The following is a 16160-nucleotide window of genomic DNA, read 5'->3' on the forward strand; positions in this document are numbered from 1 at the left end:
AAATTCACCCAATTTAAGGAGTCATTCTCCTTATTGGAGGCACTCTTTCATCATATACTTCTTGCACGGTTGGACTGCCAAATTAACATTGAACGTGTCAGGAGTTACAACTCAACTAATTGATATCTAAAGCACAATGAAACACTACAGTGAGAATCATATGGCATGACATGCTGGTTATGAACAAGGTCCTTGAACAGGGATATATTTTTTTGGGTCAGTTTTGGAAAGCACATTTTGACATGGGGGTGGGATCCTACAGTGTAAAATAAATCTGTGACTGTGAAATAAATGGCATAACAACCAGGCCAAATAAATGTCCATTTACAAATGTTAGTGTTGTTTTTTTCAAAAGCAAGCAGGCATATATTTATTGGTCCTCTTTTAAGGTCTGATTACTGTTTCTTTCTCACTCAAACATTACCATGGCTGGAAATAGTTGTTAGCACATGTTAATCAGGTTAAACAAGAACCCATTGTTGCAAAGAGGGACAGATAATTGTTTAACAACACATATAAAACAATACCACTGGCATGCCTTTAAATCACACCAGCCCCGTTGTTAGTAGCTGTTAGTATCACCTCTACAGCTCCAATCTCAGCGTGAAAGAAATCAATGCAACGCACAGCAATTTGTCGTTGCCACTTATTAAATAAGCTTATAGTAAAAGTGTGCTCCCTGAGTCATACGGTTATAGTTTCCAGGCGTTTTTCATCATGGTGATGAAGTAGACATCGGTATCTACTGAGGCGCTGACCCCTGCATAGTAGTTAGTAAATTCTTCTGGTGTGACCTAAAAGGCAAAGATTAAAACAGAAAAGCAGATCTTCATGTGTTGCATTCTAATACACAAATGTCAGCTCTACAAACAACCTCAATTGAAGAGGGGGCTTTGGAATTGGCTGAGAGATATTTAGGACCTCGTTTAGAGGCAGATTAAGGAAGCCAACACGTATAATGTATTCTAACCCCTTGGGCATCTAAATAGGAGTTTGGGCAACCAAAGGCAGCACAATGGTTCTAGTTTTAGTGAACAAGGCGGGGGCAAAAGTACAGAAGAAGGCATGAACACAATGCTCCGGCAATCGCTCTGGGCAGCATTCCACCCTAATTCTTCACTGTGTGCCCACTGTGCCACGCCAGGTATAGGTCCCACTGACGGCTTGATTTTGTTCTATTCTGGAGCAGGCCTCACCTGGTAGTTCGGGATCTAAAGTGATTCAGTCGATGAAAAACGATGGGCCCGATTCACAAAGGTAAAATAAGACGACATCGGTATTCACAGAGAGCATTTACTACTCATAAATGCCCTTTGTGAATACCAAAAGTCGTAAAGTTAGACTTTCGTCTCAGTTCACCTTTGTGAATCAGTCCCTATGCGTTGGAATGCTACCCAGAGTGATAGCCCATGGTTTCGACTACTTGCAAGCATGCCTCTCATTACCTTTTGAGTGGGTCATTAAACACCAACCAGATCTATTGTTCATAAACCAAGGAAGCGCACCCTGAGGAATGATGATGAAGAGACATGGACCTTCTATGCTATAGTGCAACCATGGATGTGCAGAGAAAACACAAACCACTGCCCGTAGAAAAAATGAACATAGAAGATCCAAGATTACTGGTAGATTCTCTGCGAAACTCAAGGGCAACAAAGCAATCCTTGTGATAAGCACTGCCACTGTTCTGGATCCACAGAATGTAGGCAATACGTCAAGCTCAATTAATTGACAAGTGCCTGTTTTTTAGGCTTTGCCTCTCAGGGGGTAGCAAAATCAAACTGTCGGGGTATACACGTGGAGGGTGACCTAAGTTAGCTAGCTTAGTCTAGCCACCACTTATATTTTTCACAAATAATAAATGTGTGATCTATTTTAAAAATGTATTCATTTTTAAGAATAAATGTTCAGTAGTTTATCAGTTTAAGCGCTTTACTGATTGTCCGGGATATAACTTTGCAGATACTCTACATCATTAATTATGCTTAAAATGTTCAGAGGGTATTTTGCCATGATACAGTTTTAACGAGAGTTTAAGTTAAGGGATGCCTAAAGAAAGTAACTGGTTGATGTGAGTATATGTCTCGCAGACTATCCTTATGTAATGTTTCAGGAAATGCATGTGTCTGGTACATTTCCCTGGCTTGGGATGGAGAATGCCCTGCCATGTCAGCGGCCATCTTGTTGACCGCTTCCTCTTCCACTCTCAAGGGTCATAGATGAGGATGGTCTGAGTTAAAATCATCCTGAAATAAAGAGGAGAAAGGACAGTCATGGAGGCAATGGGGGAATAAGACTAAATGGCAGAATCTGTTGTGGAGTTTGCCATTCATGGGCAGGGCCTGAAGGCAGCAGGTGTGCAGAAATAAAGTAAAACAGCTCCCAGGACAACCCTCGCTTTAAACTCCCTGACCTGAAACCAGCTTAGTTCCAAGAGACTCGCTCAAAGAGAGTATTACAAACTCATACTAATTCATTTAAACTTTTCTTAACTATGTAGGTTGTGTGACCTACTGGTGATAGACTGAAAATTTCCTGGTTTTAATTAAGTAAAATAATACTTTATTGTGCTCAATTATGTTTTGAAGAACAAGTTACTTACCTTCGGTAACGATGTATCTGTAAGAAACATTAGTTAGTTAGATTCCTCACCTTAGAATATCCCCAGGCGTCAGACTGGATCCGGAAAATTTTTCGTCAGCAATACCCCTTGCGCGTCGCTAGGCGTCGTCTGCGGCTCCGCGTCCGTCGTCGGCGTAGTAATGACGTCGTCGGAGTACTTAGACGCCGCCCTCGCGCGCTGACGTCAGTACTTGTACATAGCCTTCCGCGCCAGGAACGCAGAGCCATGCAAGATACCGACACTGGTGCCAAAAAAAAATTCTAGGGCCCTGAAAGGGATAGCCTTAACCCTAGATGTCAGTTCGCAGAACGGGGAGGATGGGTGGGTCGGTGAGGAATCTAACTAACTAATGTTTCTTACAGATACATCGTTACCGAAGGTAAGTAACTTGTTCATCTGAAAGAAACACGTTAGTTAGATTCCTCACCTTAGAATAGATACCCAAGCAATACCATCCCCGGAGGTGGGTCTGCGAACCAAGATCACACCAGAAAGTCCTGAAGGACAGAACGGCCAAAAAAGCCATCCCTCCGGACTTGGCTGTCAAGGCAATAATGCCTGGCAAACGTGTGTAGCGAAGCCCACGTTGCCGCCTGACAGATGTCCTGCAAAGGGACACCCCGTCCCAAAGCAGTAGTAGCCGCCGTGGCCCGAGTAGAATGGGAGCGCAGCCCAACAGGAGGGTCCTTTTTTGCCAAGGAATAACAAATTTTGATGCACAAAACGACCCACCGAGAGATGGTCCGTTTGTGCACAGCTTTCCCCTTCTTAGCACCCACGTATCCAACAAAAAGTTGGTCGTCCACCCGGAACTGTTTTGTGCGGTCCAGATAAAAGGAGAGCGCACGCTTTGGGTCCAGACGGTGGAGCCTCTCTTCCTCTTTGGAAGGATGCGGAGGCGGAAAGAAGGTGGGCAAGGTGACAGACTGCTCAAGATGAAAGGGGGTCACCACTTTCGGAAGAAAGGAGGGACGAGGCCAAAGGACAACCGGGTCCAGATGAACAGAGAGAAAAGGAGGCTTTGATGATAAAGCCTGGAGCTCACTCACCCGTCTAGCCGAGGTGATGGCTACCAGAAAAGCAGTCTTAAGCATCAGCAGACGAAGAGGACAATTATGAAGAGGCTCAAAGGGAGCGCACATTAGAAATGTGAGAACAGGATTCAAGTCCCACTGAGGCATTACAAAAGGGACAGGAGGGAACGTGTGAGTAATGCCTTTTAGAAAGCGTGTAACTACAGGGGACTTGAAAAGAGAAGGCTGATCAGGAAGCCGCAAGAAGGCAGAGATGGCAGCAAGATAACCTTTCAAGGTGCCCAGGGCAGAGCCCTGCTGGGCCAAAGAAAGAAGAAAGAGGAGAACCTCAGAAAGAGGGGCGGAAAGAGGATCCACAGCCTTTGCTGTGCACCATGCCACAAATTTGTTCCACCGGCAGGCGTATACCGTCTTTGTGGAGGGACGCCTGGCTGCCAGAATGATATCACAGACTTCAGGAGGCAAGTCAAATGGCATCAACTGCCGCCGCTCAATCTCCACGCATGGAGGTGGAGGCTGGACAGGTTCGGGTGGAGGGCCGTCCCCTGCTGCTGCGACAGAAGATCCTCCCGAAGGGGCAGACGTATCGGAGGATCGGTCAACATACTGAGTAGCTCGGGATACCAGTACCTTCGTGCCCAATCCGGAGCCACCAAGATGACTTGGGCCCGGTCGTGCCTGATCTTCTTCAGCACTCTGGGCAGAAATGGTATAGTCGGAAAGGCGTACAACAGACCGCAACTCCACTCGCGACGAAAAGCGTAGCCGAGCGAGTGCCGCCTTGGAAATTCCAACGCGCAGAACTGCTGACATTGCGCGTTCTCGTCGGTGGCGAATAGATCTAACCAAGGCTCTCTCCACTACTGAAAGAGACCTTGCGCCACTTCGGAGTTCAGACGCCATTCGTGATCCATCATGCACCGGCGGCTGAGTTTGTCTGCTCTGGCGTTCAGAGAGCCCGCCAGGTGTTGAAGCACTAGGGTGACGCCCTGGTGTTCCAGCCACGTCCAGAGGCGCAGAGCCTCCTGACAAAGGGTCCACGACCCCACCCCGCCCTGTTTGTTGCAATACCACATGGCGGTGGTGTTGTCCGTGAACACCTGCACGACACTTCCCCTGACAGAGGGAAGGAAGGCTTTCAGTGCAAGTCGGATCGCTCTCAACTCCAACAGGTTGATGTGGAGGCGAGACTACGCCGGAGACCAGAGGCCTCTGATCTCTGCCTCTCCCATATGGCCACCCCATCCTAGGAGGGACGCATCCGTCACTACGACATGCTCCGGTTGGGGAAGGGAGAGGCTCTTGCCCGTGACCCAATCGCGGTCCGTGAGCCACCACTGCAACTGCTGTGCAGTGCCCTCCGAGATCAAGACATGGTCGGACAGGTTGCCGTGATGCTGGGCCCACTGAAACTTCAGGTCCCACTGCAGAGCCCGCATGCGCCGCCTGGCGTGATGCACTAGTAGGATGCAGGAGGCCATCAGCCCCAGAAGCCGCAACACTAGCCTGACCGAAACCCAGGATAGAGGCCGAAAGATGGGAATCAGGGCCTGAATATCCCGGACCCGCTGTTCCGGCGGATAGACCCGGAACTGCGCCGAATCGAGAACCGCTCCGATGAAGAGGAGCTTCTGAGAGGGACTCAGGTGTGACTTCGGCACGTTGATGGAAAACCCCAGCAAATGCAGGAGATCGGCCGTAGTCTGGAGGTGGGAGACGACTGCCTGGGGCGAGCCCGCCTTCAACAACCAGTCGTCGAGATAGGGGAAGACTGGAACCCCTGATCTGCGCAGATGAGCTGCGACCACCGCCATCACTTTCGTGAACACCCGAGGGGCACTGGTAAGGCCGAAGGGGAGCACGGTAAACTGAAAGTGCTCTTGACCCACCGTGAACCGCAGGTAACGCCGGTGGGCCGGCAGGACGGGGATGTGGAAATATGCGTTCTGCAAGTCCAACGCTACCATCCAGTCTCCAGGGTCTAGGGCAGCTAGAACCTGAGCCAAAGTTAACATCTTGAACCTCTTCTTCCGGAGGAAGGCATTGATGTTCCAGAGGTCCAAGATAGGGCATAGGCCCCCTTTGCCCTTCTTGGGAACCAGAAAGTAGTGGGAATAACAACCACGACCTACTTCTGGGCTCGGAACGCGCTCGACGGCCCCCTTGGCCAAGAGGGCCGAAACTTCCTCGTGGAGAAGATTCAAATGATCCCCCGAGATACGGTGGTGCTGCGGTGGCATGGCTGGAGGGGTCGTCTCGAAGGGGAGGGAGTAGCCCCTTCGGACGATTTGCAGCACCCACCTGTCCGATGTGATGGACCGCCAGTGGAGCAGGTGATGGCGAACTCTGCCGCCCACTGGCGTGGAATGGGCCTGAAAGCTCGGACTAGGAAGGCTTTGAGGCGGATGCTGCCGGGGTGGATGTGGGCTGACCGCGTCGTCCTCCAGAACCGCCTCGGCGGAAACCACGTCCGCGCGCAGGTTGGTTCTGCGGCTGGTGGCTAGGTGGACGTGAGGAGGCACCCCTTCCTTGGCCACGAAAGGGGCGAAAGGCGGAAGTTTGCGACCGCGGGGCCGAGAGGCCCAAGGACTTGGCCGTAGCCCGGGAGTCCTTAAAGCGATTCAGCGCACTGTCCGCTTTCTCACCAAAAAGGCGAGTGCCATCAAAGGGCATGTCCATGAGAGTGCTCTCCCGAAAAGGACGTGGACCGCAGCCAGGCGTGACGTCTAAGCACCACCGTGGTAGAAATCGCCCTACCCAGCGAGTCCGTAGTGTCAAGCCCACATCTGAAAGCATGTCGTGCTGCATCCCTCCCATCGGCCAGAGCCTGGGTAAGTCGTGTCTGGACCTCCTCCGGGCACAGGGGCAGCACGTCCTCCACCGTATCCCACAGAGAGTGGGAATAACGGTCCAAAACACAGGCGGTGTTCAAGGACCGCAGACCCAAACTAAGGGAGGAGAACAGCTTTTTGCCAAACTGTTCCAGTCTCTTGGAATCCCGGTCCGGCGGAGCGGTCGGGAAGGAGGATTGGGAGGTAGAAGCCTGGATAACCAGGCTCTCGGGGGTGGGGTGTTGGGACAGAAAACTGGGGTCGCCCGGAGCAGGGCAGTGGCGCCTGGCGACGTTCCTGTCCACAGGAGGAACTGTGGAGGGCTTGGACCAGGTGCCCTGCAGAACGTCAATGAGGGCCTCATTGAATTGCAGCAGAGGCTCAGTGGAGCTTGCTGCAGACTGAAGCACCTCAGTGAGGACGTTAGTCCTCAGAGCCACGGCAGGCAGCTCGAGCCCAAGGGCTGCGGCCGCCTTGCGCAGCACCACAGAGAAAGCAGCACCCTCCTCCGAAGCCACAGTCGGAGGAGAGATGAATCCAGTGTCTGGTGAGGTATCCAGACCACTGGCCTCCCCCAGTTCATCTGCCCAGTCCTGTGACAGCTGAGCCTGAACGGCCATAGGATCCTCGGACCCCTCCCATTCGCCCTGTCATCCGATTCCTGGTAAACAGGAGGAAGGATCAGAGCCGGACGATAGACATAATGTGTCTCCAACGGCGCCGTACGCGGCGTCCATCAACGCCGTAATGGCGCCGGGTCCAGAGCGGGGCTGAACTGGGGCTCGACGCCGAGTGGAGCCGGCGTCGGAGGTGGAACCAGTGTCGACGCCGGCGGAGGAGGCGTGACGAGGTCGACCGGCGTCGGCGGGGACGAGTCCCTCGGGCACCTGCGGCGTCGAGGCCGGAGCCGGAGCCGCCGGCATGCAAGGTTGCCCAGTCGGGTCCGCGGGGCCCGAAGGCGCGCCAGCGGGCATCGACAGCGGAGCCAGGTTCCTCATGGCCGAGAGGAAGGCACTGACTTCCGCCGGCGTCGCGTCAGTCCCAGGGACCGGCGGGTATGGGGACTTGCGCTGCGCCTGCGGCTCTGCTGGAGCCGCGGGGGTGGAACCACCCTGACCCTCGGCCGAGTCGCGCGACCGGCGAGGGGAGTCCGAAGAGCGGTGTCGCCTCTTGGACTTCTTGGAGTGCTTCGACTTACCCGAAGACTTGGAGCCAGACGATCGATGATGACGTCGGCTGCGGCTCCGCGACCGATCCTTGGACCTCCTCCTGGACCGGGATCGAGAGGGGCACGGAGCCGAGTGGCGAAGCTCGAGGAGCTTACGGGACCGCTCCCGTCTAGCCTTCGAGGTCAGGGCCTTGCAGTCCAAACACGACTCCGCGTCGTGGTCGAGGCCCAAACAGTAAAGGCACCGGCGGTGATGATCCGTAACCGACATCAAGCGGTTGCAGTCAGCACAGGCTTTGAAACCAGGCATCCTACCAGCACCGGAGTCGAGACAAGATCAAAAAGGATCAAAAAACTTAGTCAAAAAAGACTAAAAGGGGTAGCTCTCCCGGATCTGCGCTTACTGGCGCGGAAAAAAGAAGAACTGACGTCAGCGCGCGAGGGTGGCGTCTAAGTACTCCGACGACGTCATTCCGGCGCACGACGCCGACGACGGACGCGGAGCCGCAGACGACGCCTAGCAACGCGCAAGGGGTATTGCTGACGAAAAATCTTCCGGATCCAGTCTGACGCCTGGGGATATTCTAAGGTGAGGAATCTAACTAACGTGTTTCTTTCAGATTAATTGTGTTTTCAAGTAGCGTTAAAGATAATAATAAGAAAAGTAAAATGAAGTCGATATTAAGATAAGTGTGCTTCAAATATCACAGACTGCAAGCAAAGCATGCCAAACTTCTGGTCTACAACAAATGTTATGCAGCTGAACTTCTACTGTTCCAATGCTCATGGTTGTAGAAAGGGCGAATGCTACTCTCGTCAATTCCAATTTCAAACTCATGAAATCAGTCCCTATCTACTGTGAGCAAAACGTTGACAAAAAACTCCTTCAACAGAAGGCAGGCAACATTTTGATTCTGTTTACTTCCATGCTTGGCCAGGTGTTGATCAGAGACTCGAAGGTTGAGGGATAATGGCTGAAGCCGTTATCAAATGATCCCCCACCCCACCCAGCCCATCATTTTGACAAGCCGAGACACACAAATATGATACATGTGTGATGTGTTGACCAAAGAACTGGGTATGCCTGAAAAGAAAAGTTGTCTACCTAGATTTTGGTGGGGTCTCTGACATCACTTCTGCACAAAAGAGGTATGGACGGATGGGTTGATGGATGGATGAGTGGGTAGATGGGTGCGTGCATGGTTGGATGGATGGAACACATGTAGTTCACAGCTCTCTAGACTGACTCACCTCCAGACGCCTTTTTGTTTAGAGCATTAGATGCTGTGACAAAATATGGGATTGTATCTTTTTTTCTGAATGCAAGCTCAATGGCTATATTGCAGATGGTAATTGCTAGCATGTTTCCCAACTGGTGTTGTTTAACTGTGATATCTCTACCTCCTAACACGACACAGTGGGTTTGTTACAAATGACAAATATTTTGAGTTTTGATCCATTTAGCTCCAGGAAACATTTTGCTTTCAACAATTTGACGGCAGGCAGGGTTCAAGGGCTTGTGATTGGTTTTGCTTGCTGAGTATCTATATATAACATTTTGTGATGCAGGGCATAAGTAGCCTGTTCACCAACTGGATTTGTTGAGCTGGAAAGCAACTACCTCCTTACATGGCACAGTATGCTCTGGAAATATAGAAAACATTTTGGTCTGATGAGAAGAAACTATATCCAACATTTAATTTAGTACTTACGATGCTGTGGTTTTTGGCTTTACTATGCAGGTATTGCTAGTGAGATAAAAGGTTTTGAGGGTGACCTGTTTGATGACTAAAAGCCAGGTTTATATTTTCAGCGTCAGGCAGATAAAGCATAGCATTATTTCCAGCAGCCAGTGTTGAAGTGGCAGTATGAACTTCATGTATATTGGAGGTTTGATAAGGAATTAAGGAATATGCTACTTACCAGTATGCATCTGTTCTTGGCATGTAGAGCTGCAGAGCCACACACTTAGGATAGTAGATCGCCATCTGGTTTTGGGCTCGGATGCTTGCAGGTTGTTGTTGTCTTCGGAAGAAGTCTTTGTGGTCACGAGATAGGTGACTCCTCCCTTGGACGACAGTGTGCATGGGCATCAACTCCATCGTTGGATTGTTTTTCGCCATGATGGGTAATGATGAAGTTTGTAGAAAAGAGAGAGATGTCCATGTGTGATGTCTAAGTAAGACAATGCTGGAACAGATACAGGTCCCGGGGAGGTGGGTGGGCGTGTGTGGCTCTGCAGCTCTACATGCCAAGAACATATGCATACTGGTAAATAGCATATTCCGTTCGAGGCATATGAGCTGCAGATCACACACTTAGGTTAGACTATATAGCAGTATCTCCCTTAGCGGTGGGCACCTGTATCGGTTGTAGCAGTTTGAAATAAAGTTTTAAGGACAGCCTGACCCACAGAAGCTTGTTGCTTTGCTTGCACGTCAACACAATAGTGTTTAGTGAAGGTGTGTGTTGTAGACCATGTGGCTGCCTTACAAATATCTTCTAAGGGAATGTTTCCTAAGAATGCCATGGAAGCCCCTATTTTGCGTGTGGAATGCGCTCTAAGGGGAACCATTAGTGTGTGTTTAGCCTTGTGGTAGCATATTTGGATACATTTAACTATCCACCTAGCTATCCCAGACTTGGAAATGGGGTTGCCTTTATGTGGTGGAGAGAAAGCTACAAACAATTGTTTTGTTTTGTGGAATGATTTGGTTCTGTCAATGTAGTAAAGAAGGGCTCTTTTAACGTCTAAGGTATGAAGAGCTCTTTCAGCTACCGAGTCTGGATTTGGGAAGAACACTGGTAACTCTACTGATTGGTTAAGATGGAACAGAGAGATGACTTTTGGGAGGAATTTCGGATTTGTTCTAAGAACCACTTTGTTACGGTGTAATTGGAAGAATGGTTCTTGTATGGTTAAAGCCTGGATTTCACTTACCCTTCTGAGGGATGTGATAGCGATAAGGAAAGCTATTTTCCATGTGAGGAACTGTAGTTCGCATTTATGCAGAGGTTCAAATGGGGGTCCCATGAGCCTGGTAAGAACAATGTTTAGATTCCACACTGAAGAGGGTGGTAATCTGGGAGGAATAATACTTTTAAGTCCTTCCATGAAGGTTTTGATCGAAGGTACTCTAAAGAGTGACAAGTGTTGTCGATTTTGTAAGTAGGCTGCTAATGCTGCTAGGTGGAGCCGTATGGATGAGTATGCCAAATTACATCTTTTCAAGTGCAGTAAGTAGCAAACGATGTCCTCGATGGATGCATCCTGTGGGTTTATATGATTGTTAGTGCAGTAAATGGCAAATCTTTTCCATTTTGCAGCATAGCAAGCTCTAGTGGTAGGTCTTCTGGCCTCCTTTATAATATTCATGCAGACTGGTGGCAGGTTGAGGTAACCGAACTCTAGGACTTCAGGAGCCAGATCGCCACATTCAGTTGACCTGGATCTGGGTGTCGGATTTCTCCATGGTTCTGGGTTAATAAGGACGGGGAGAGATGTAGTTTTTGGCGTGGAACTAGCGAGAGTTCCAGTAGTGTTGGGAACCACGGCTGGTGTGCCCATGTGGGAGCTACTAGTATCAGTTTGCGAGACTGTTGCCTGAGCTTGCGTACCACTAGTGGAATGAGTGGGAGAGGTGGAAAAGCGTACGCAAATCTGCCTGACCAGTTCATCCATATCGCATTGCCCTTTGATGGGGAAACCTGGCGGCGAAGGTTGGGCATTTTGCGTTTTCGTGTGTGGCGAACAGATCTATGTCTGGTTGGTCCCATTGTTGGAAAAAGGGCAGTAGGACTTGGGGATGTAGTTCCCATTCATGGATCTGTTGAGTTTGTCGACTTAACAGATCGGCAATTTGATTGTGAACCCCTGGAAGGTGTTCTGCAAGTAGGTATATGTTCTGGGAATGGCCCATCTCCAAATGTTCTGTGCGAGCTGAGACAGCTGGAGAGAATGTGTGCCTCCTTGTTTTTGTATGTAATACATGGCTGTCATGTTGTCTGTCCGGATGAGGACAGTTTTGTTCTGGAGATGTAGTTGGAATGATTTCAGCGCTAGGAACACTGCAAGCAGTTCCAGGTAATTGATATGGAGCACTTTCTGTTGAGTGGTCCATTTGCCCTGAGTGGTGTGTCCGAGGAGATGGGCTCCCCATCCTGTGAGTGATGAGTCCGTTGTCAGCACTATCTGTGGAAGAGGCTCTAGGAACGGCCGCCCTTTGGACAGGTTTGTTATGTTTCACCATTTCAGAGAGCGATGTGTGCGGCTCTCAACCAACACCAGATCTGTAAGTTCTAGACGTGCTAGACATTCTTGCAAGGGACGCATTTGAAGTCTTGCATAAGGCACAATGAAGATGCATGACAATATCATGCCTATGAGTTGCATGAACACTCTTGCTGGAAGAGAGTGTTGGATTTGAAATTTTGTGATAAGAGCTTGTATATTGGCTATCCTGGCTGGGCTGGGATATGCTAGGGCTGTGGAGGTGTTTATGGTGGCTCCTAGATACTGATATATGTGAGAGGGTTGGAGATGAGATTTGGGATAGTTTCTTGTGAATCCCAAGTTGTGTAAGATTTGGATGGTTTGGTGAGTGTGTAGAACACATTTGTTGAATGACTTGGCTTTTATTAGCCAGTCGTCTAGATACGGGAAGACATGAATTTGTTGTCTTCTGAGATGTGCTGCTACTACTGCCAGACATTTGGTGAATACTCTGGGTGCGGTTGTTACCCCGAATGGAAGGACTGTAAACTGGTAGTGTTGTCCGTCCACCACAAACCTTAGATACTTCCTGTGGGCTGGATGTATGGGAATGTGGAAGTAGGCGTCCTTGAGATCTAGTGTGGCAAGGAAATCGTCTTGTTGCAGTAGTGGGAGCACCTGTTGAAGAGTGATCATATGGAAATGATCTGAGTTTATATACAGATTTAGGGGTCTGAGGTCGAGTATTGGTCTTAGAGTCCCGTCCTTCTTGGGGATTAGGAAGTTGAGTGAATATACCCCTGTACCCTGATGTTCTAAGGGAACTGGTTCTATTGCGTGTTTTTGAAACAATAAGAGAACCTCTTGTTTGAGGATTGTAAAATGGTCTGGTTACATGGAACGCTGTTTGGGTGGTATGTGTGTGTGGGGGGGGTGTAGTTGTGAGTTCCAGGCAGTAACCATACTGGATAATTTGTCTTACCCACTTGTCTGTTGTGATGGAGTTCCAGACAGGAAGGAACTGTTTTAGTCTTCCCCCGACTGGAGTGGAATGGTCTGGGGGGAGTGGAGGAAAGTCACTGTTTTGTGGCAGGGGAGGTGCGAGTGTTGTTATTACTTCGACCTCGCCCTTTGTTGTTGTTTCCTCTGTATCCGCCTCTAAAATATCCTCTACTGGGGGATGTTTGTGTAGCGGTTTTGAATGTAGAGGAGGTGTCCGCTCCCATGTTTTTGGAGGTTCCTCTGTAGAAGGAGCGCCGAAAGGAGCCACGTGGTTGTGGAGACTGTAATGTTCCCATTGACTTAGCCGTCTCTGTGTCCTTCTTCATTTTTTCCAAGGGCAGTGTCTACTGCTGGCCCAAAGAGTTGTTCTTGGTTGAATGGCTGACTAAGTATGGTAGTTTGCACCTCTGGCTTAAAGTCTGAAATGCGTAGCCAGGCATGTCATCGAAGGAGCACACTTGTGTTAATTGCTCTAGAGGCGGTGTCTGCGGCGTCAAGCGCACATTTAATTGCCGCATTTGAAATAAGTTTTCCCTCCTGGATAAGGTCATTTGCCTGGGTTTTATATTTATTTATTTATTTATTTACTCCCTTGTATTGCGCGGCGAACCATCCCCAAGGGGATCTCTCGGCGCATGGGAGAGGAGCACCAGGGAGATGAAGGAAGTGCTTAAAATAGCCAGGTCTTAAGAAGCTTTTTAAAACAACAGAAATTAGTACAGGCACGGAGCTCATCTGGCAAGGAGTTCCAATGGGTAGGAGCCAGATATGAGAAGGCCCGGCCTCCCATCCTAACCTTCCTGACTCTGCAAACACAGAGCAGATTTCGGCTGCTGGATCTCAGCAGTCGTGTGGGATGGTACCGTTCGAGCTTCCTTGTCAAGTAGGATGGGCCCAGCCCGTGGAGGGACTTATAGACTAGGCATCACAATTTGAAAATAGACCTCTTTTTTGTAGGGAGCCAGTGTAGTTGGAGCAGGAGGGGTAGCGAGGGGGTCCGAGCAAGCTTGTTAAGAACAAGACGGGCCGCCGTGTTTTGGACCACCTGTAGCTTGGCAGCCAGATCCTCCCTCATCCCTACCAGCAATGAGTTACCGTAGTCCAGTCGGCTAATCAAAAGTGACTGGATAAGGGTCTGTCTGGCCGTAAACGGAATCCCTGGAAAAATCCTACTGAGCATTCACATGGTTCCAAAGCAGGCCCCGGCCACTGATTTTACCTGCTCATCCATTGCTAGATTGTTATCAATTTTTATACCCAGATTCTTCGCCCAGCCTCTGGGGGAGGGTGCATCTCCTAATTCAGATGGCCACCATTCAGGGGTCCACATCTCCTTTGCCTTACCATATAGGATGATCTCAGTCTTTGAGGAGTTGAGCTGAAGAAAGTTTTTCCTCATCCACTCCGCTATGCTGATCATACACTGGCGGAATTTAAGTCTAGTTACTACAGGGCTTTCCTCAATAGGGACTATCACCTGGGTATCATCTGCATAAGATATGGTTTCAAACCCACACTTGCGGATGATGGAGGCCAGGGGGGCAACGTATATGTTAAACAGAGTGGGGCTCAGGACGGAGCCCTGGGGGACCCCTTTATCAATACTAGTGGTCCGAGAGCTAAACGGCCCAAGCTGGACACATTGGGTTCTGTCCACCAAGAAGTTCTGGAGCCATTTAAGGGCCCTGCCTCCGACACCAATCTCTCGCAACCGGTCTAGAAGGATCCGATGGGAGATGGTGTCGAAGGCGGCCGACAGATCCAACAACACCAATATCACAGGGACGTCCCTGTCCAAGGACAACCTTATGGTGTCTGTTACCTCCAAAAGTGCCGCCTCGGTGCTATGTGAGGCACGAAAGCCCGACTGGGAGGCATCCAGTATATTGTTCTGCTCTAGATATTGGTAGAGGTGCTGATTGACTAGGGTCTCCATAATTTTTGCGCAACACGGCAAAAGAGAGATTGGTCTGAAATTCTGAGGGTCGCTAGGATCCGCTAGCGCCTTCTTCAAAAGGGGCTTTATACGCGCCTCATTCCACTTGCGCGGAACAGTGGCGGTTGCAAGCGAGATATTACAGACAGATGTAAGAGACTCGGCAAGAACTGAAGATAATGCTGACATAACAGCGGGGGGCATTAGATCCAATGGAGAGCCAGATTTTGTTCTGGCTAGTAGAGAGCTCACTTCTTCCCTCGTGATGTTAGGGATAAGTTCCAAAGTTGACTTACTCTGGATCTCCAAAACTGAGGGTTTATCATACACACCCTCTTCAGGATCAAAAGAGCTATAAATCCTATCAATTTTATTAATGAAGTGGCTGCCTAAGTCCTCGCATAATTCCTGAGTGGGCCGGGGAAGTGGATTATTAGCTCTGGGATTGGTGAACTCCTTTACGATGACAAAGAGCTCCTGAGATGAATTTTTAGCCTTTATAATGCGGGCACCCAGATACAGTCTCCTGGCGGAGTTGCAACTGTTCAGATATGCTCTGTGTGCGGTTCGATAGAGCAGTTCATCCTGTTCCAACTTAGACGTCTCCATCTTCTCTCTTTAGCCCTACAGATGGCTTTCTCTCTTCTAAGGCTATCTGAATACCATGGGGCGGGGGCAGCCCTAGCCTGAATCTTTACCCTCTTAAAAGGGGCAATGGAATCTAAGGCGTTGGTTATGGCTGCTTCGAAACGATCCAGAGCCATATCACCATCGTCAACCTCATTGAAAATGGGAGAGATGAAAGCCCTACTAAAGGAGTCCGGTGTCACCTTTTTCCAGGGTCTACAGAGATCCCTATGGGGACGCAGGGGCTGAAAGATTTTATAGGTACCCACGAAAAGCTGAGAGCTGTATGATCAGTCCAGCCCATGCTCCGCGGGGGTTCTACCACCACCTCCTGAATGTTAGTAAAAATGGTGTCCAGCGTATGACCCGCCACATGGGTGGCACCGGTGACGCTAGGAAAAAGGTCAAGAGCCTCCATTGCTGTTATCAAACAGGCAGATTCCGTGCTGGATGGCGCCTTCAGATGGTGATTGAAGTCCCCCACCAGCAAGAACCCAGAAGCCTGAAATGTATATGGGGCGAGCCGTTCCAGTAAGGTAGAGCAGAATTCTCTCTTATTGCCTCCAGGGGGATGATACACTAAGGCACCTGTCCATTGGATGACCTGGGCCCGGAGAACCCGAAATATCTGCAACTCTAAGTTGGGAGAGGAGATGGTATCTAGAGTCTTGACATGATACGGAGGGCGCGATGCAATGGCCAGCCCTCCGCCCCGCTTGAAATGCT

General features: G+C 49.7%; 1 protein-coding gene across 2 annotated transcripts in view; it reads right to left on the reverse strand.

The window, feature by feature from the left end:
* The window catches only part of CAPSL (calcyphosine like), a 171837-nt gene that overhangs the window by 5854 nt on the left and 149823 nt on the right, over window positions 1-16160 (reverse strand). Inside the window, exon 5 of one of the 2 annotated variants that reach the window (XM_085631006.1) lies at window positions 691-794. The exons of the other annotated variant lie outside the window; for it this stretch is intronic. Coding sequence (XP_085487132.1) covers window positions 693-794 — 102 coding nt within the window. The 3' untranslated portion in view covers window positions 691-692. The remainder of the gene's footprint in view (window positions 1-690; window positions 795-16160) is intronic. 2 annotated transcript variants of the gene reach the window in all.

Source organism: Triturus cristatus, chromosome 2_1 (genome assembly GCF_964204655.1).
Source record: "Triturus cristatus chromosome 2_1, aTriCri1.1, whole genome shotgun sequence".
NCBI lineage: Eukaryota > Metazoa > Chordata > Amphibia > Caudata > Salamandridae > Triturus > Triturus cristatus.